Genomic DNA, 20,462 nt, shown 5'->3' on the forward strand with positions numbered 1-20,462 from the left:
AAGTGTGGAACAGGGTGCCTCTGAGCACATGCTGAGCTCAGGAATTTGTTTTCCATCCCAGAACTGATCTCCCAGCCCTTTCATGCAGAAATCCATACCTCCTGCCACAAAGAAAGTTTAGGAGGTGGGAAGATACCTAATCTTGGGGGGGGGGGGGGCATCTTTATTGTTGCTCTTGTTAAACAATGGGAGTCAGAATGCCTTTCTGATCTACTGCAAATCACCCAGAGATCCACCAGTTCATCTTCTACAGTCTGCCTACTCCCCTTGATTATTTACTGTCTGAAACAGTTATCAACTAAATGTTTATCCCCCAAATCAAATGTTCAGAGAATTTATAGCAATTGACATAAAAATCCTGATCCTATGTAATAGCAAAGCCCAGCACAACTATTTCCCCAAGATAATGAGAGCAAATTCCTATAGTAGCCTTTTCATATTCCTTTGTTAGAGATATGAAATTACTACACTGAGAACAAAGGACTTGAACAGTGCCTGAAAACTCTATGCAATTTTATGTTGGTTTTCATCCATCTTTGAACCTTCTCTGAACTTCTGTTCAAGAGGTCACTTCACCCTGAAGTACAAAATAAGAACAAAAAATACTCTTTAATCTTGCTGTCAAATGTCCTCCCTTCTCATCTTTTTTCTTCTTTATCTGGGCTCTAGCCGCATCAAATGACCCCACTGTCAGATTCTGCAAATTAGTTCATGGAAGAAGTTTCTTTCCATATGTTGCATATTTATTTATTTATTTATTATTGCATTTATATCCCACCTTTATTCCTCTTGCAAGGAACCCAAGGCGGCTTACATTATCTTCCTCCTCTCCATTCTATCCTCACAACAACAACCCTGTAAGGTAGGTTGGGCTAGGAGTGTGTGACTGACCCAAAGTCACCCAGTGAGCTTCCATGGCCGAGTGGGGACTAGAACCTGGATCTCCCAGCTCCCAGTCTAACACTCTTGCCACTACACCACACTGGCTCTAATTACATTACATTAATTACATTAGACTCTTTTCCCATTGTTCAACCAAACTGCAAAATGTTGAAAATAAGGATGTGTTGTGATTAAAAATCAGATTTATATGTGCACTGAGTCACTAATGGACTGAGTGACTTATTTGAATAATACGTTCCCAGTTCCTATTAGTGTTGGTGGGAACTTGCAGTTTGCAAATCTTCATCCCATGTTGAGCCACACAGATTGGGTTTGCTTCTACACCTAGCCAGCCCACTCCTTCCTAAGTAAAACTGTACCATTTGGTGTCTAAGCAGCAGCAGAGAGGACTCGCTAGAAACTGGAAATGATGCTCGGGAAAAGCATTTCCTGCAGTGGAGCATGGGATTTGTAATTTCCTTTGACTCCTGAATTGATTTGGGAGGCAGACACAACTACAGATCCCTTGCTTCCCAGCCATCATTTCCTGATTTGTCTTTGTATCAAGGCTGTGTCTAGGTTTGTGTGCCTGCCCCTCTGGTTTCATGGGCAACCACAGTTCTACTCTCTCAGCCTCCCACCCTTCCGCCCTATAGAATTCTGCCATTAGTGGATGGGTACATGGGTAGGAGAGAAGGGGCAGTGGTCAGCTGGGCTGTTAGTAGCTGCCCAACCAATCACCTGCAGCAGGCCTGTGTTTTTCAGCTTTTACACCCCATTTCCATTGGTGAGGAGGATTTGTGAAAGACTTACATGTCGTAGGAATGGCAGTGCATGTTTACCTACCCAGTTGTATGTTCCACTTTGAACTGTTTCGTACTAAGTGGAAATAATGTTGGTGGATATAAACATTATTCTCCAGTATTACTGCATTTATTTTCTTTGAAGTGTAAGCCAAAGCACAACAAACATGGGATATGTCTTTTCAATTTTCTACTAACTGAAAAAGAAAGCTTTGAAGAAAGTCCCCCACTATGCAAAAGAGATGGCTACAATAACCATGCACTGGAGATAAAACAAGATGGCAAATCTGTTGAGGCTGTAAACTGGTTGGAAGATTAGCATTGATTGGCACTTGGGTAGAAAGGACTCGTGTCATGCAGTTTTCATTTGCACATGTTCTCCAGCTGTTAGCAGAAGCCTTCAGCTTGTGTTTGTCTCTTAAGCACAGTAGGTGTCAGGATTATAAGCGAAAATGAATGTTTAGATTAAAAAGGCTCTTGTGACATCTAACAAACTGAGTATAAATGGTGATGTACTACTGTGCTGCTAGAATACAGGAATTCTTTCAGTTCTGTAGAAAATTTGCCTCTGGAGTGTAAGATTTCTAGCTGGCTGGCTGCCATCTCAAAAGAAGAGAGCAGAGAGGGGAACCCACTTGGGTCACTTCTGTCTTGTTCAAGTTGGCAGAGTTATTTGCAATCGATAGAACAGATTCCCTAAACATCATCACTGGGTGCTTTCAAATGAGGCTTTTATTGGGCAATTGCCCTGCCTCATACATGGAATTTTATAGGAGTCCAGACGTTGGCAGCTTTCCGTTGTAACCCTGCCCTGTTTTCCCACTGCAGCTTCCTTTTCTTTTCCCATTTTCTTTCTGCAAAAAAATCTGCTATGGAGGAAAGTGCAGAATAGTCTCTTTGGACTGATAGCTCTAGGAGCCCTCCACCTGGAAACACCAGTTCAGTGGGGCTCACTCCCAGGTAAGTAAGTATAGGATTGTAGCATTAGTTGTGTTGTAGAACAAGTATTTTAGCACACATGCGAGTTAAGCACCAGTGTGAGGAGAGGGCTAGTGCTATTTACTATTTATTTGTTAAATTATCTCTGGTAATAATTTAAAATTCATGGAGGGAGCAATCCTGTGGCCGCTAGCCAGGGGCTAGATGGCCATAGGATATCTGGTTTTCCAGGAACCGACCTCAGAGCCCACGCTCCAAGGTCAGTTCCCAGAGAACCTCCCCCCCCCTCGCAGAATAGCCCCACGCTCAGAAGAGGAGTGCAGAGTGGCCAAAACGGGGGGCATTCCAGGGCGGGGAAGGCGGAAATGCCCGTACGACAGATCCTATGTGTCGTCCTGGGAGCTTCCTCCCCCGCTCCGCCTTTCTGTGGCTAAACAGCCAGAATTGACTGTCTAGCTGCAAATGCAGGGCAGGAGAAGCGTGGAGGGAATGATCCTCTCCGTGCTTCTCCTGCCTGCATTGGATAGGTGGTCGCCTCCGAGTTCGGAGGTGGCTGCCTATCCCCATAGGATTGCACCCTAAAACTCATAAATCATCAGGTGAAGCCAAAACAGGGGCATAGCAAAGGGAGCTAAATCCCAGAAGGGTAACCCTTTACAAACTTACAATTGGGAGCCAAATCCCAGGGGGTGGGGGTGGGGGGTGGGGAATTCAGCAGAAACTAAGAGTTCTTGCAGCCGTGCTCTAACCTAGATTCCAGAGTGGTTGTAGAGAATCACAACCACATACTTAAACTAAACCCAAGTGTGGAAAGGAGCAGTAAAGGTATTACATAGGTAAGAATGTACGGACTGTGTAAAATCTGCTTCGTCTGTGTTTTGTGGATTGACAGGCACCTTTTGTTCCATCATCCGCCCACAGACAGATGTGAATATTTTTTTTTGTCATGCATAAAAATACGGAAATAATTATGCAAGTATTTACCTAAGTATTTAGGTAAGTATTTACATAATTTACCTCAGTACATAACATGTAGTGTATTGTTCCCCATTCCATTCAGTGTTTCCTCAGCAGAAATTTACGTATTTTTCTACGGATGTATATGCGTAAATTTTGGGAAAGTAAAAAAAAATCATCTGAAAGTCCATGGACCCTGCACGGCCTGAGGGGGGTACTCCGCAGTAGATTCCTCAGGTTGGGCCAAAGTATTTATGTGGCCAATTATGTGGCCAAAGTATTTCAGTTTTGCCTTGAATATCCTTCCCTCAAGTGAGCAGTCTGGCTTGATTTCCTGGAGTATGGACTGGTTTGATCTTCTTGCAGTCCAAGGCACTCTCAGAATTTTCCTCCAGCACCACAGTTCAAAAGCGTCTATCTTCCTTCGCTCAGCCTTCCTTATGGTCCAGCTCTCCCAGCCATAGGTTACTATGGGGAATACCATTGCTTTCACTATGCGGACCTTTGTTGTCAGTGTGATGTCTCTGCTCTTCACTATTTTATCAAGATTTGTCATAGCCTCATCCAAAGTTTGAGAGCTCAGAGTTTCATTTAGTTCAAAAAACAAAATAAAACAGAGTGAAAAAAGTGCACACTGAGCCACTCTCAGTGACTCAGGCCCTTGCATTCCCAGGGGAGCTCAAACCACATCTTTTCCTTAATCATCTACCCATTGTCTATTGTCCCCTCCAGCAACCCATTGACTATTGTCTTCCCCCCTGAATAGAAAATCTCCATTCCCAGGGGGCTCAAGTGACCTAGATTTCCACTCACTGGAAGTTAGTGTAGACCAATAGTGGAGCCACACCCTCCGTTGTTTTTAAACAAGGCCCTCTAATCTGATTGACTACACCAGCAGTTAGGGCAAGCTAGCTAGAGCAATATAAGGAGGCAGGCTTGTGAGGGAGATCAGCTCAACAAGGGTGAGGAGTCCCAGTGACAAAATGTGTCACCCCAGTGACAAAGCATCAAGGTAAAAAGAGGTCTTTTAGCACTCTCACAAGTTAAGCAACAGGGTGAGGAGGCCAGGGCAGTTAACTCTTCCCCACCTTCTCCTAATAAATAACTAAATAAAAATAAAATTTCCACCTTCTCCTAGTAAATAACTTAGTTTTCCAGGTAAACAAACCCATTAATAACAAAAAACCAGTCTGAAGGTAGAAAGCCATCAGGGCTGTAAGGGCTATCTAGTGTATTGTACTGAGTACCCCACGTATGACTATCTGCTAGCTGGACAGAAGTTGTGCTTGGTATAATGAGCTCCTGGCTCTCAGGAAACAAATTAGTTCTCTTGAAGCTAAGGTTGCTGACCTGGAGAAGCAGAGAGGTTGGTGGACAAAACCTTCAGGGACCTAATAGTGGTGTCTCAATCCTTGGGTGACAGTTCCTCTGCTGTCACAGAGAATGGAGGTCTTGGGAAAGGGGTGCATCATTCCAAGGATGAGGGAAATGACTCATTAGAAAAGACACATTCTTCAGAAGATGAACAGATATCTCACCCCAAGGATTTGCCTCCAGGGAATGGAAAGCTTGTGGTGGTGGAAGATTCGATCATTAACCACATAGACAGCTGGGTTTGTGGTGGGCATGTAGATCATATGGTAAATTGCCTTCGTGGTGCAAAGGTGGGTATCACACACCATAGATGGCTTTGTAGATAATGCTGGGGTGGAGTCAGTGGTTGTTATCCATATTGGTACCAATGATGTCAGGCAATAAAGTCATGAGGTCCTGGAAGCCAAATTTGGGTTGCTAGGTAGGAGGTTGAAATCCAGGACAACCAAGGTGTCTTTCTCTGAAATGCTACCTGTTTCATGTCGAGGGCCAGCTAGACAGGTGAAGCTGAGGAGTCTCGATGGGTGGATGAGATGGTGGTGTAGAGAGGAGGGATTCAGATTTGTTAGGCACTGGGGAACATTTTGGGACAAGTCTAACCTGTACAAGAGGGATGGGTTCCACTTGAACCAGAACTGAACCCGACTGCCGGCATTCAACATAAAAAAGGTGGCAGAGCAGCTGAACCCTAGGGGAAAGCTGACAGGAGCTGGGAAGCATCCAGTTTGGGTTGAATCATCCCTAGGGGATGAAAATGAAAATGTTTCTGATTGCCCAACTGTAGATGTGGAGGAAATAACCCGTGTGCATATGGTGAAACATAGCCTGTCAAAAAAGCCTAAGTGCCACAGCAAAAGATGCACATGCCAGGGACATCTGAAGAGGGACAACATGTATAGGTGTTTCTCTGCTAATGCTAGAAGTCTCCAAGGCAAAATGGGAGAGTTGAGTGCCTTGTTTTAAAGGAGAATCTAGATAGAGTGGACATAACAGGAACCAGTGAGTTATGGTTATCTGGAAATAAATACTATAGGAAGGACAGGGAAGGGTATACTGAAGAAGGTGTTGCTCTGTATGTCAAAGAGGGCATACTGTCAAACAGACAAGAAAACCTAAAAAGGGCATACTCCTCCACAGAAACTCTGTGGGTAACAATACTAGGCTCCAAAGGTAATTTAGTACTAGGGACATGCTGTTGTCCCGTAGACTCAGGGTGATCTTGAGATGAAAAATGAAATCATGGAGGCTTCCAAGTGAGGAAGTGTTGCAATAATGGGTGGTTTCAGTTACCCCCACACTGACTGAATAAATGCATGTTCTAGTCATGTCAAAGAGGTTAAATTTCTCAGTGCCCTAAATGACTTACCCTAGAACAGTTGGTCATGGAACTGACTAGAGGGGAGGCAACCCTGGATTGTTTAACTTAGAAAAAGGGTGAGTAAGGGGAGATATGATAGAGGTATACAAAATTATGCATGGTGTGGAGAAAGTGGATAGGGAGGCATTTTTCTCCCTCATAATACTAGATCCTAGGGTCATCCCATGAAACTGATTGGTGGGAGATTCAGGACAGATAAAAGGAAGTACTTCTTCACATAGTGTATAGTTAAACTATGGAATTCACTTCCACAAGACATAGTGATGGCCACCAATTTGGATGGCTTGAAAAGGAGATTGGACAAATGCATGGAGGATAAGGCTATCAGTGGCTATTACTAGTCCTGATGGCTATATGTTACCTCTAGTATCAGAGGCCTATGTACGCTAGTCACTAGGGAACATGTGCAGGAGGGTGCTGTTGCACTCATGTGGTTGTGGGTTTCCCATGGGCAGCTGGTTAGCCACTGCGTGAACAGAATGCTGGACTAGATGAACTTCGATCTGATCCAGCATGACTTTTCTTATGTGTTCTTATGTTCAGTTAGCTGCTCAGTGTTGTAAAAAGTAGAATATACATTGGCTTTGGCCATACATAGATGTACTCCTCTGCTTCTCTGAAGGCCAAACTGTAAGCTTGTTGAAACGTCATTAAGTGGCTCTCTTACCAGGAGAGCTCAGCTTGCTAGCGCTTGATCTTAGAGATGGTTGAGAGGAACAAAGAACAGCATTGGCAGCTGATGCTCTCCATGATCACAAATGTTGCCCTTTCCATTGCATCTCTGATGTGGATAAAGTCCATCAAGCTATTGTCCAGCTTTTTTCAATGGTTATAGCATAATTTTCAGGAACGTAAATTGTAAATGAAGGCAGGGATTCTCTGGTTTCTAAAGCATGAACTGGAAGGCTCCAGAATATGCTTTGGGAGTTACTTTGGCTTCAGTATTGTGAAGGAAAATCTGCACAATTTTAATTTTCTTGGAAAGAGACCCAATAGGTAATGTGATTTCTACCAGCACAAGTAGTAGTCAACTTAGTTTTATATTGCATAAAATATAGCCTGCAGGAGTTATCAAAGTCTTATATTAAAATACATTTTGAATATCTCAAAAACTAAAAAGGAAAGCATAAATAAAAGTATATGCAGTTTCAGCATGACCAGTTTAAGATTAGCTTCTTGTAGGCCTGTATTGGACACTGCATCCTATTTTTGTAGGCCAATGAGTGGCTTGTATTCATATTTTTGTCAGTCATTCTGATGTTAGTTCACTACATTTTACGACGATATGCTCAGGGGAAATAAGCTTAATGTCATTCTATATTTGGCACCTTATCAATTAAAATAAACAGGCTCATGTTCTGCCCAGCTCATTAGAAAGCATCTCTTGGCCATGATCCAAAAGGTTTTTAAGTGGTGCTGGTTTTTCCATACATGTGCCAAGTGTATCTTTGCCAACAGCAGCTCTTCGTTCACTCTGTCAGAGACTACGCTGGAAGTTCCTTCCGGGTTTGGGGAATGGTTGGATGGAAATGCAGTGAGTCCATGTGCTCAATGGAGTGTATCTTGTCCCATGGAAGTGGTCCTTACTGCATGGCCCTTTTGGATCCTCTTGACCAGCCACCTCCTCCCTCACCACCATATATCATGGCAGCCTAGTCATTGCTAAGAAATCAGGAATGCTACATCTGGACAGGCACTCATCAGAAGCAAATGCAGCTTAAGAAGCATATTGTGCTTTGGTGGTGTGGCAAATACAATAACCACATTCTAATGTAGGTTATATCTTTTTTTTTTAACTGTCACCAATGGTAAGGTGAAAAATAGGTATTCGGTAAACATGCTGGAGATTTTACTATACATACAGTATGCTTCTTGTGTTCATTCATCCCAGCATTCCCTAACCTGGTGCCCCCGAGGTATGTTGGACTGCAACTCCCATAATTCTCAGCCAGCATGGCCAGTGGTCAGGAATTCTCAGAGTTGTGGTCCAAAACATCTGGAGAGTACCAGGTTGGGGAAGGGTGGTTTAAGCATTTCTGAACATTTTTAGCGATTTAAAATTGTACACACTAAGAGGAAAAATTTGCTTCCTAGTAAGAAACCTATTTCTTTTGGCCATACTAGCCAAAGTGCAATTTGATTCTTAACATTGCACAGCGAGCCACAAATCATGTTCAATTCTTCAGGCATGCACTGTATCACACTCAAATATCATCTCACTAAGATTGTGGCCCATCTATGTGGGCTGAACTCTCATAAAGTAAAAACTAGGATTTTAATGAGTCTCCTGTAATTCTATGGGATTACATTAGATGCATCCTGAGCGCTGCATGTTGCCACCTTTTGTCTACATTCATAAATGACTGTAAATGAAAAGCTACATTGTGAGGGACAGGACTTGAGATACCACCACACTTCAATTAACAACTGTTGTGTAGTCCTATGATCTCGGCTACAAACAACACTGATTGTATTAAATAGGAGATTAGAATAGTCCATTATTTTTCATTTTACATACTGCCAAACAGAATCTACTTATCTTGTTCTTGGCCATGATATGGATAAATATGCTTAGCCCTTAGGAAGTGCAGGTGTGGGTCAGTTTCTAGTTATGAATCTTGAGATTGGAAAAGAATTAAAACACATGCCTCAACTGCTCTCAGTAGCGCTTTTAATTATGTTTGTAGATACATGGGATGGGAAATAAAGGTGATGGAGATACATGTATACACGCGCGCACGCACACACGCACCTAATTAACCTAAAGTTTCTTCCTTTGAAGTAACCAGATTGCATTCTTCCTTCCTTTGGCTTGCATAAAAGATCATATGCCAAATAGTGTGGGAGTACAATTAAATGAGCGAGAGTGGGCTGTTCATGTATTTCACATCTGTTCATTTCACTCCCACTTGAGAATGAGAACAGAAAATGTCATCTCTATGATTAGGGAAATGAGTTTGTTATCACTTGCTCCCATACTAAGGCAAAGAGGCAGTAGCCTTGAGCTCTGTTTACAGAGTTATAAAGACAGCATCTTCCTCTGTAAGAAGTTCTGCCATTTGTTGGGCTGGGAATTAGGGTGATAGTCTTCAGCTGGTTGGGTTTTCATTCTTGTTATTCCTTGAAATGTATTAGTGAGTGTTGAAAGGCAGAGGTGGCATTCAAGACCCCAGCTGTGTTCTTGTGTCATCTTTCAGCTTATTAAGGGAGCATCTATATTGTGCCACTTATATTTCATTGATCTGGAGGACAATGTCTTCCTTCCTTCCTTCCTTCCTTCCTTCCTTCCTTCCCCCATTCTAAACTGATGGGATGTTTGCAGCTTTAAAGGACAGGAACATAGACAGAGACACTTGGTCATAGGAGTGCTAGAAAACAGGTTTCAGCTGTAGTTGCCCTCCTCTAATTAACAAATGCAGAGTGCATTTTGTACCTAGAGAAAATGGCTGCTGGCAAATGGTACTATATGATGGCTTCTTAACAAATGCATCCCTATTCTGTTTCCTAATATTAGTACATCAGCACTCTATCTGTTCCTGTCAGGTTCTAATTATGTGTGGTAATCATTCTTTGATTCTTCTGGCAGTACTTCTCAATTTTTACAAAGCATGTAATCTGTATTTTGTTACCTTTTAACAATTCCTGGATTGAACTCTGTCAGCCTTCCCCAACCAGGTACCCTCCAGATGTTTTGGACTTCGGCTCCCAGGATTCTTGACCATTGGCTATGCTAGCTGATGGGAGCTGAAGTCCAAAACATCTGGAGGGCACCAGGTTGTGGAAGGCTGGACTATTTTTAATTTTAATTGTGTGTGTATACACACACACACACACGCTTACACACAATGAACTTCCAAGGGAACACAGAAAAATATAGTGTTTTTCACATCTAAGTACTAGCAATGCTAGCAAAATGCTAATTTAATCCTTGAGTATAAACATATATACTGTAGGACAGAAGTGCTATTTCTCATTGACTATAAAAACACATTGAAGTATATGGGCCATATTTCTGAGTAAAAATTGCTAATTAAATGTATTATTGTATATCTTCATATGAAAGACTATAGATGTCAGAGATATACTGGAGAGCAGTAAATTGTTTCAGTAATGTGTTCATACTTCATAAGAGCAGATGAATGTGGAAATGTTATTTTGAAAAGGTAGTGTTTCTCTTAATGAGGCAGTTGAATGTGCTTTGACTAGTGTGCGAAAACTGAGGTTGTTTAGCTTTATAGAAAGGTTATTCTATTTCTGTGGTTCAGAACTGAAATAGCCATTACTAAAGTTTCTAAAAATTATTAACAAGCTGCCCTTTCCCCCTCCTATATTAATTTCATTATATTGGAAATGAGCAGTATATGACTGGCTTGTTACAGACTGAATAATTTCTGTTTTGTGGTACAGCCTTGTTCCTTAAAACACTGGGCTTGAAAATATGCTCAGCAACTTACTGCACACACAAATTAAGCTGGGATTTTGCTTTACTAAGCTTGTTCTAAGCTGAATCTACACATAGCAGTTATACCGTTATCATACAGTTATCATAACTATTGGTGCTCACTGGTGTCATGTGTACCAATAGTTATGGTAATGGCATGATAACAGTATAATTGCTATGTGTAGATTCAGCCCCAAATAAAACAAAGTATTCTGTGTAACAAGTGCATGGATTGTGTGCAGTCTCTGTTGTGTAGGTTTTTGTAAATAACAGTTGGAAATGTAACACAGAGTGCCATAAACTCATGACTACATATCTAAGATTAGGTACACTAGAACAAGGGTCACTCAACCCTTTTGGGACCCGTGGACACATTTGGGAATTTGATAAACTGCTGTGGGCACCACAACAAAATGACTCCAGTGGAGGATGTGGCTAGTCACGTAATGGCTGCTGTGCGGGGCTGGCTAGTCAAAAGAGATGTGGGGAGGGGAGAGAAATAGCAAGGCTAGAAACTGGGTGGGAGGGGGAAATAGCAAGACAAAGAGGGGAGAGAAAGAGCAAGGCTAGAGGTTAGGAGGGGGGAGAAACAGCAAGGTAAAGAGGTGGGGGAGAGTGAGAAATAACAAGGCTAGGGGCTGGGAGTGTAGAGAAACAGGAAGATAAAGGGGTGAGTGGGAGAGAAAGAGCAAGTCTAGGGGCTACAAAGGGAGAGAAAGAAGAAGGCTAGGAATGGGGCAGGAGTGAAATAGCAAGAAAAGGGGTTGGTTGGAGAGAAATAACAAGGCCAAAAATGTGCACCCCTAGACAGAAGGAATGCTCAATTTAAGTAAGGTGGTTTATGCTGCTGCTTGGTGATTCTCTTGCTGTCCTATCTGCTTTTGTATATTACCAATTTTGGACCAATGTTGGAGGAATAGTTCTGCTTCTTGGATAGCTGGCTTGGGGTACTGCAGTTCATGAGAGCCACTTTTACATGCTTGAGTCCTAATTGTGGCCCCCCAAAAACTCTTTGCAGCCACAAAGAGGAACACTTCCCTGATCTGGTTGAAAGGATATTGAGTGTTGTAAGCAAACCCCACTGAATATTTAGATTTGCCTATAGCTTCCAAAGAGAGAAGCATCATGTAACCAAGTGTGAACATTCATTAATTCCTAGATTTCCCATCGCCAGGAGCAGAGAAAGTGTGCTTACATGTAGGCAGATAAGTGTCTCAAAGCTGTGCTTTACAAGTTGCCACTCAAGGAGGGGAAGGACAGACAAGTATGTAGACTCGCCACAAGCACAATGTTCAGTGACCTGGTTCCCACACGGGAAGGATTACAAAGCACGTAGAGAAACATCTAAATTATATTAGAGTATGGCAATGGTATTGTGATTGTAGGTGTTGCCCAACAAAAATCTGCTTGAATCACAAAACAGGAATTTGGGATGGCTAGTTATTAGGTTGGGAGAGGTTGGGAAAGTATAATAAAGTTCCCCTGAAATCATAAAACTTATCCAGAGAAAACTTGTACTAGACTGAAACCATATTTGTTTTGAATGAATATCTTCATTGTATTGTACACCATCCAGAGAACATCGGTTATTCAGCAGCTTAAAAGTACAGTAAGTAAGTAAGGTGGCAATCCTACTGAGATAGTCGGCAGCCTCTGAAGTCGGAGGCTGTTGAGTATCCAATGCAGGGCGGCGATAGGACAGAGGTGATCTGTGCTGTGGCCACCCTGCATTCTTGGCTACATGGTGATTTTGGCTGTTTAGCCACGGCCCGGGAGGGGGAGGGAAGGAGGCTGTGCAGCGCATAGGAAGCTGTATAATGCAGCTTCCTCAGTCTCCTCCCCACCCCAGAACCGCCCCCTTTCCCCATCTCCACATTCCATTTCTGAGTGTGGCGACGTAGCCAGTGCAGAGAGAACTACACTGGCTACGAGGAGGCGGGGGACGAGGTGGGGAGTGCAGTTTCTGGGAACCGTGTTCAGAGCCCTGGCTCCAACCTTGATTCCCAGAAACCAAAAAATGGTATGGCCCTCAAAGTGTCTAGAAATCAGAGGATTGCTCCCTCCGTAAATAAAACCTTGTATCTAGGATTTTTACAGTAGTATTACTAAATTTCTATTAGTATCAGTAAGTATTTTTAATGTAGATCCATTCTGTTTTCACTATGCGTAGGAGACATTAAAAGAATCATATACAAGCATGTCAGGAATGCTTGTTTGTGGTGATATAGGGGTGAATCCAGACTTCTAATTGCACTTAAGTCCCATTAATTTTAATGGGTGCTAACTTAAATCATGACATGTCCCATTGAAATCAATGGGACCTATGTTCAATTAACTCAGTCTGGATCTAACCTATGATGTCCTTTTTAAACTGAAATTGGGAATCCATTTGGCTGCATCATGATTTATTTGGATGACTCAGTTTTGTATGTTTAGAATGTAGGGCTGTTGCTATAAGTTATTTCAGTTGGGGATCCTAGAATGTGCTTTCAGTGGGTCCATAATCATCATGGCCTGGAAGTCAAAGGCTAGAGAATTTCTATGCCTGGCTCAGATGCCTAGTATAGCTGCTCATGGGATCAGGCGTTAAAGGTTCCAGTACAATTTATATATTCCACTACAGTGTTGTAACAGGAGCAACCTTGAACTTTTTGTACATTACTTTACATGGTGCTTTGTTTCTTACTTCACTAATTAATGTTATGAAGGTATGCATTTTTAGAAACAAACATTTCCCACAGAAAAATAACAGAAGCAAAATTTTTGAGAAAAAAATCTGTTGCAGAAAATGTCCCACCCCACATCACTATTTACCTAACAAAGATCATAGTGTGGCACATTCTACAGCAACCCAAAGACGGTCAGAAAGTTCCTAGAGCCTATGACAACATTGTGCTTTTTGCTTTGTGGGGTACAGGGATGGTTGGGGGTTTTCAATGGAAATGGAAGATGTACAGCTTTGCCCTGCTTGCTCAAGTGTAGTGTGTCATTCCAGTTACCGTCATGCAAGCTGATGCTGCAGCAGCTAAAGTTAGCTTGCAGGATCTGACGCCAGCTGAGAAATAACCAATTAAAGTGACCTACACTGTTGTTTGATTTTTAAGTCTTTGGATCCTGCCCTACCTCAGTGTGTTGTAGCTGTGAAAGAACCCGTGCTTGTACTGGTTCCCAGCCATTCAGGCACACAACAAGCCAGTAATCCACTTCTACTGGTAGGTGCAGGATTTAGCTTTTGGCCTACCACTGCAGAAGCAACATATACAGTGATGGACCAAAAGCCAAATCGTTACCTGCTAGTAGATGCACGTGGTGGGTTTGCCTCATGCAGGCTTTCCCTTCAGGTCATTAGACACTGAAGTGGTGATGAGAATATGTCTGAAAAGCAAAGCAGCATCATAATTGATAATGTTTAGCATTATCAATTAGCGTGTTTATATTCGCTAATTTATATTTAGCATGTTATATTCAAAGCACTTACTGTAAATTCAGTAATCCTTACAACAACCCTACAGGGGTTCAGCATTGCCCCCATATTGCAGATATAGGGAAGAAGTTGACTGAAAGTAGCTTGCCTAAAGGTGTCCCCAACCAGTCGTATCCGACCCTAGGGTGTGGTGCTCATCCCCGTTTCTAAGCCGAAGAGCCAGCGCTGTCCGAAGACGCTTCCCTGGTCATGTGGCCGGCATGACTGAACACCGAGGTGCACGGAACGCTGTTACCTTTCCCCGCCGAGGCGGTACCTATTTATCTACTTGCAATTTCTTGCTTTCGAACTGCTAGGTTGGCAGAAGCTGGGACTGAAGACGGGAGCTCACTCCGTCACGCAGCACTCGGGTCTCGAACTGCTGACCTGCCGACCTTCCAGTCTGCAGTTCAGCGTCTTAACCACTAAGCCACCACGGCCCCACTAGCTTGCCTAGGGCCACCTAATTAATTCATTGCAGAGATTAGATTTGCCTGAGAGGAATCCTGGTTCACAGCTCAGCCTTTTAGCCACTACAGTATACTAGCTCAAGCATCATACTTGGAATTTGAAATTATTTCACTTGTTGATTTTGACTTAAAATTTAATCTTTTTTTGTGTGTAGGAGAACCTATAGAAGGTCTTCGAGAGAGTGATTACCTTTTGATTCATTCATGCCGACAGTGGACAACCATTACAGCTCATAGTCTGGAAGAGGGTCATTATGTTATAGGGCCGAAGATTGAAATCCCTGTGCATTATGCTGGTAAGTGTGGCTTTAGCACTGAATTGAAAAAAAATAAATAAAGGGTGAATACATTGCTTACCAATTGCGCCAGTTTATTTTGTTGCGTAGTAAAGAAAGAAGCACTGACACAGAAGGACACAGTGACCTGATTCACACATAACATTAACCTATGGTTTATTTTACCCACGTTGTGTTGCACTATCCAGAGTGTGTCTGGCAGATGATCGAACAGACCATGGTTTATTTTCTCAATCTCTGGGTTGTTCGTTTCCCCCCTCTTTCACCCGCTCTCTCCCTGTATCCCAAATGTCTTTGTGACACTGTAGTACTGGCATGTAGAGCAGCTGGTTATTTTTTTATCACCCTTGTCTGTCACCTCTGTAGCCTGGCGAAACAACCCAGGGTTCTGGGTTCACATATAATGACAACCCATGTTTTAAACAACCCAGAGTTCACAACCCAACAGTAAACAATGGGTTGTCCTTCTGGGTTGTTTGTGGTTAACAAATCCTCGTTTGTTAGTGTGGCTGGTTTCACGCATCATGGCAACCCAGAATTCAATAACCCATAGGTTATTCTAGCAAAAAAAAATGCTGAAGAGGAATGTCAGCTTATTCCTACAGCAGATACATCTGTCTATACTTCTGCTAAACTGTGTGATTTAAGTGGTACAGTCTCATTAACTGCTGGAGAAAAATGGCACATATCTCATGCAAAACCATCCTCAAAGTTGTTTTGGAAAATGATCAAGTCCCACCTACATTATGCCTAAAACAGTTTATTCAGCCACATGACAGCCTGCTTATGTCAGTTCCTGACAGCAGTGCCATGTGCTTCTGAATAAACACGTGAACTCTTGTAGAAAGGGCACCAATTGGGGCTCATATTTTTCTTTTTCTCTTGTAAACAGAGGTTGTTCAGTCTAGCCTATTGTTGCAAGTTCATACATGCCATCCCTTTGTGACACATTCTTAGAGTGCCTTGTTGTCATGGGCTAGAATAAACAGCAATGGTGCTTCCTACTGACCATTCTGTTGCTTTACTTTTTTTTCGGCCTCTTTGCCTCTTTCTTTCTCTCTCTCTGTTCAGTGCTCCCCAGGCCCCTTTTCAAGACAGACTTTTTCTAAGGTACAGGCTGTGAATTTAATTTTCTCCAAGTCCCATTTAGATTCCTTTCTCTTATGCCTTTTTACTGGGTCAAGGTTTTGGTTCAAATCAAAACTGTATGTACTGTCATAAAATGTCCCTGGTCTACAACTTTTAAAATGCTTCTGGTTGACCTAATGCACTCCTTCTTAAGACAGGCAGCCGTTCAAATGGTAAACCCTTGTGAAATGTCTGTCCCGCCAAGTTAGGAAAAAAAGAGACTGGGGTAGGGGTTGAGGGGGAATGGGCCCAGGGGTTCCCCTAGGCACAGCATTGGCAATAAATCTTATTACTGTGCTACACTACTGATATCAGCCACAGTTCAGTCAGACACTGTTTCTTGCTGTGTATATAGCAGCTATACGGATCATTTACCAGGCTTCTTCTTGTCAGGCTTTTAGACTTAACTGAAGTTTAAAAGAGTACTTCTGAAGGCCTTATAATGTGATGACCACGTGATAAAAAATGTCAAGCCTGTGTTTATGAGAGTGTACTCTCACCCAAACAACCCAGGGCTCATTTTTGAATTCAGTATTTCTGCAAATAAATGCTAACAAGGTACAGGGATGCAGTTCACAGAGAAGTGGTATAAGAAGTGCATGCTTCTTTTACCACTTCCCAATGCAGTTGGTTCCCCTGTTAAACAGTTCTTAAATTAGGAAGTTCCCATTTGCCTCCTACATCACACATCTACACCACAAACTAAACACACTTTAAAAATGTTAATTGTCATAGCTTCTCCCAAAATACCCTGGTTGTGACAGTTTTGTAAGTGCTAATTTTCTTCTAAAGATCCTGGTTACCTCAACATGCTACAGTTTGCATGATTTCTTGGGGAAGCCATTAGCCACATAGGCCCGGTTCACACATAATGAAAAGCCACCGTGGGTGAATTTCCCTGCAGGGCTTCTCATCTCAGCTGCTGCCATTTTGAATATTTGGGGCATGGCATGGGGCTCTGTAGTTTCTCGTTATGTGTGAACCTGGCAAAGGTAGGTTCTTGGGGTAGTTGACAAGCCACCCACAACCCTGAAACAGCCCATGGGTTCTGGGTGGCTTTTCAACCATCCCAACAACCCACCCTCGCCAGGTGTGCATGATACAGCAAGCTACAGAGCTCATGGTGGCTCAGGCATTCAAAATGGCAGCTGCTGCAAAGAAAAAAACCCAGTGGGGAAGTAAACCCATGGTGGCTTCTCGTTATATGCGAACCAGGTCATAGACTTGGATCGCACAGCACAGTTTGTCATGGATTATTTAATCCACAACAAGCCACGGCAGCCACGGGCACCACTTTTCATATCCAACCCCTACTTGGGGGTTGTCGTGTCGTCTGTTCTAGGGTTACACGACGGTTGTTTAACCCTCACATAACTCGTGGTCATCAGGTTCACATGACATGACAACACCCAAGCGGGGGTTGGATATGCAAAATGCAGGCCACTCGTGCCGTAATTTCACCGTGGGTTAAAACATATGTATATTAGTTTTAGCATATGTATATGTTGAAATAAAATCCAAAGTATTGTGCATGAGGCAGATCCGCCTATTGAATATATTCAGAAGAGTAAGTATTACAGCAGTTCAGAGGCATCAGGATTGTTTGATGGTACATTGTGTCTTTTCCCAGGGCAAGTGATGCCAAGTCTGTCTTCATTAAGCAGTGAAATTCTGTGTTAGGGAGTTTATCTTGTTATGAGATAGTTCAAGGAACGCTTCCTACCCAATGTATTTTCTGAACAAACTAATATTTGTCTCCTTGATGCTTTAGTGCAGGGTTGAACTGGGTGGATTGACTTCTGTTGCTTTTTGGTTATCAGATTTATGACATTTTCATTAGATTTCTGTGCGAGTTTGGGGGATTTGAGAGTGTGGCTGAGCTCTTTTAACAGTAGCCATGTATTTATTTTTTTCTGCTTGCCAGAAAATTATACTCCTGGAAGACCCAAGCAGTAAACTATCCTGTGCTATGGTGGCTGGATGCTAGGCTAGCAGGGAGAGAGAGAACCTGAGACTTGCATGCGGCCAACTTGGCACTGCCCCTTTACAAATGGGAAGGATTACTGGCTCTTTAAATCTAGAAGAGGAAGAAGCCAAATCATGTGTGCTGTTGATTATACTGCTGCCCAGTTTAATATAGCACAGCCCTGTATTGGCTACATGTGCCGCCCAGTTCTTCATGCTCTTCCATCCTGGTGCTTTGTTTCCAAGGAGCCTCAGAATCTGAGGGAAATGCTGGATGGACCTGAAGCAGGCTACAGGTGACTAGCTCCTTCTGTCTTCATTCTCAGGGCTGCTGGAGAGGAAGGGAGTTCTTCCATGGAACCCTCTTCCACCTCTGTGTATGCTTTGGCTTTGGAGTGGAACTTATAAGGATGTGTGGAGCTGTTTTAAAGCACCTACATTCAGACTTCTCACTACAATCCATAAGAATAATTTAAGAACAAGAGGCTGAAGCCATCTCATTGCATCTGGGCTTTCTGCCAGATGAGGGCAAGCTCTGTCACAAGGCATCTCTCTTTCTACTTTTTTACAGGGAACAATGCCACCGTTGCATCATGGGCAGGGGAGGGGACGATATGCTGCCTGCTTTAGACAGAAATGCCTCCCTTATATTGCAGTGTGTTACAGTTTCATCCAACTACAAAATGGATGGGGCCATGGTTAAATCATCAGCTTTGGGCTGCACTTCTCAAAGCATTCCCTCATTCCTTACAATTTTTGCAGTTGGTAGGGGAAACTGGCTGCTGCTCTTGGTTTCTTGTGTGGCGTGATAATGTACGGTGGGTGTTGGAAGCATCATGCCTCTGGCTGCGGTGGAAATAAGTGATCAGTGCATGTCCTAGCATGTGGCTTATCTAAATATTTTCAAAGTTTTCCCTTATGTGTGTCTTATAATTCAGCTTAGCTAAACTTGAAACCTACGTCATACACAGGTTTGATGGGTGAATCGGCCGAGATTATATGAATCATAGAATGTCTTTACCGGTTGTGTTGGTTGGGTTACTGAAACATAACACTAGAGTTGCTACAATTGGTTAGTTTTAGCTTGATTTGCTTCAAGGACAGTGCGTAATAGGTCTGTGCTGTTTGTTTGGACACACTGCACTGCTGTGGGTTTTAAGGGGGAAGGAATTCACAAGCTGTGTGATGATTGAAGCTTTTTGCAGGAACATATGAAGCTTCTGCTTAGGAGCTATTAAGCATTATGCCAGCCAGTCATATCATCTGGTTGTCTTACAGTGGCAGGCAAGCTGAGTTCAAGTATGCTTGTCATTTCCTCTCCTCTGAACTGAGTATGAAGACACCAATAGAACCCGCTCAAGAATCGAATAGTTGTAAAACTGGAGGGCTGCACATACTGCCTGTGCTCTGAAATCCGAGTGCGCTTAGCTGCTTGAGCACAGCTCTAGGATTTTGTAGCCACCCTTCAGATCGCTGCAGTTCTGTGTGTTTCTTCCCATATCTGTGAGTCATGTTTAAGGGTGCCCTTTAGAATTCTCTGAATGGGAGAATTTTTATAGAATGCCTTGTTTTATCGGAGTTCAAGGCAGAGACGGTGTCTGCACCTCAGGACACCAGATCACTCCTTTTGTCCTCATAGTTTCTGCTGCAACGAAACTCCTGTTTCATTGAAGGCAAGCAAGTGAATGTTCCATCTAGGTCATCCCCAAATCAACTTACAGTAAGGTCCATAAGCCATAAACATAACGCACCACCCTATGTGAAAGAAGACCCTTATTATTACCATCATCGTCATCATCCAGCATCCATTATCATTGTTACCTTAGGTACAAAGGAGTTTGCTTTAAACTGAGTCCTACCAGTGATCTGTCTAGCTCAGTACTGCCTACACTGACTGGCTTTCCAGGGGTTCAGACAGGAGACTTTCTCAGACCCCTCTGGAGATGGTGGGGATTGAACCTGGAACCTTTGGCATGCAAGCAGGTGGTTTACAACTGAGCTGCAGTTAGTCTGGTATTACTAGTAAGCTCATAATGACTACTGTGACCATAACAACTTCCCTTCAATTAACCCCCAAGGACTAATTTTCTTTCTGTCCTCAAAATAAAGGAACAGCCCCTTTTTTCCTCCTTACCAACCAGTGCTGATCAATCCTCTCTTCTCAGTTCCTTTCCACTTAAAAGAGGTGGGACTCAGGCAGTAAAAAAGGCTGTCTTGTGAAGGATGGCTGCTGTCCAATCAGCCGTCGCCCACGAGGTTGTGAACCATTTTTATTTGTTATTTATGTATTTATTTATTTGCAACATTTATATACCACTCTACATGTAGACAGATTCGGGGGCAGTGAACAATACAAGAGAAAAGGA

General features: G+C 42.8%; 1 protein-coding gene across 1 annotated transcript in view; it reads left to right on the forward strand.

Annotated features, from left to right (window-relative positions):
- GAREM1 (GRB2 associated regulator of MAPK1 subtype 1) overlaps nucleotides 1-20,462 on the forward strand; it is a 106,366-nt gene that overhangs the window by 15,528 nt on the left and 70,376 nt on the right. Inside the window, exon 2 of the mRNA XM_084849621.1 lies at nucleotides 14,863-15,003. Coding sequence (XP_084705747.1) covers nucleotides 14,863-15,003 — 141 coding nt within the window. The remainder of the gene's footprint in view (nucleotides 1-14,862; nucleotides 15,004-20,462) is intronic.

The sequence above is a fragment of the Heloderma suspectum genome, chromosome 4 (genome assembly GCF_057233095.1).
Source record: "Heloderma suspectum isolate Gila_16-S chromosome 4, 16-S_ref, whole genome shotgun sequence".
Lineage (NCBI taxonomy): Eukaryota > Metazoa > Chordata > Lepidosauria > Squamata > Helodermatidae > Heloderma > Heloderma suspectum.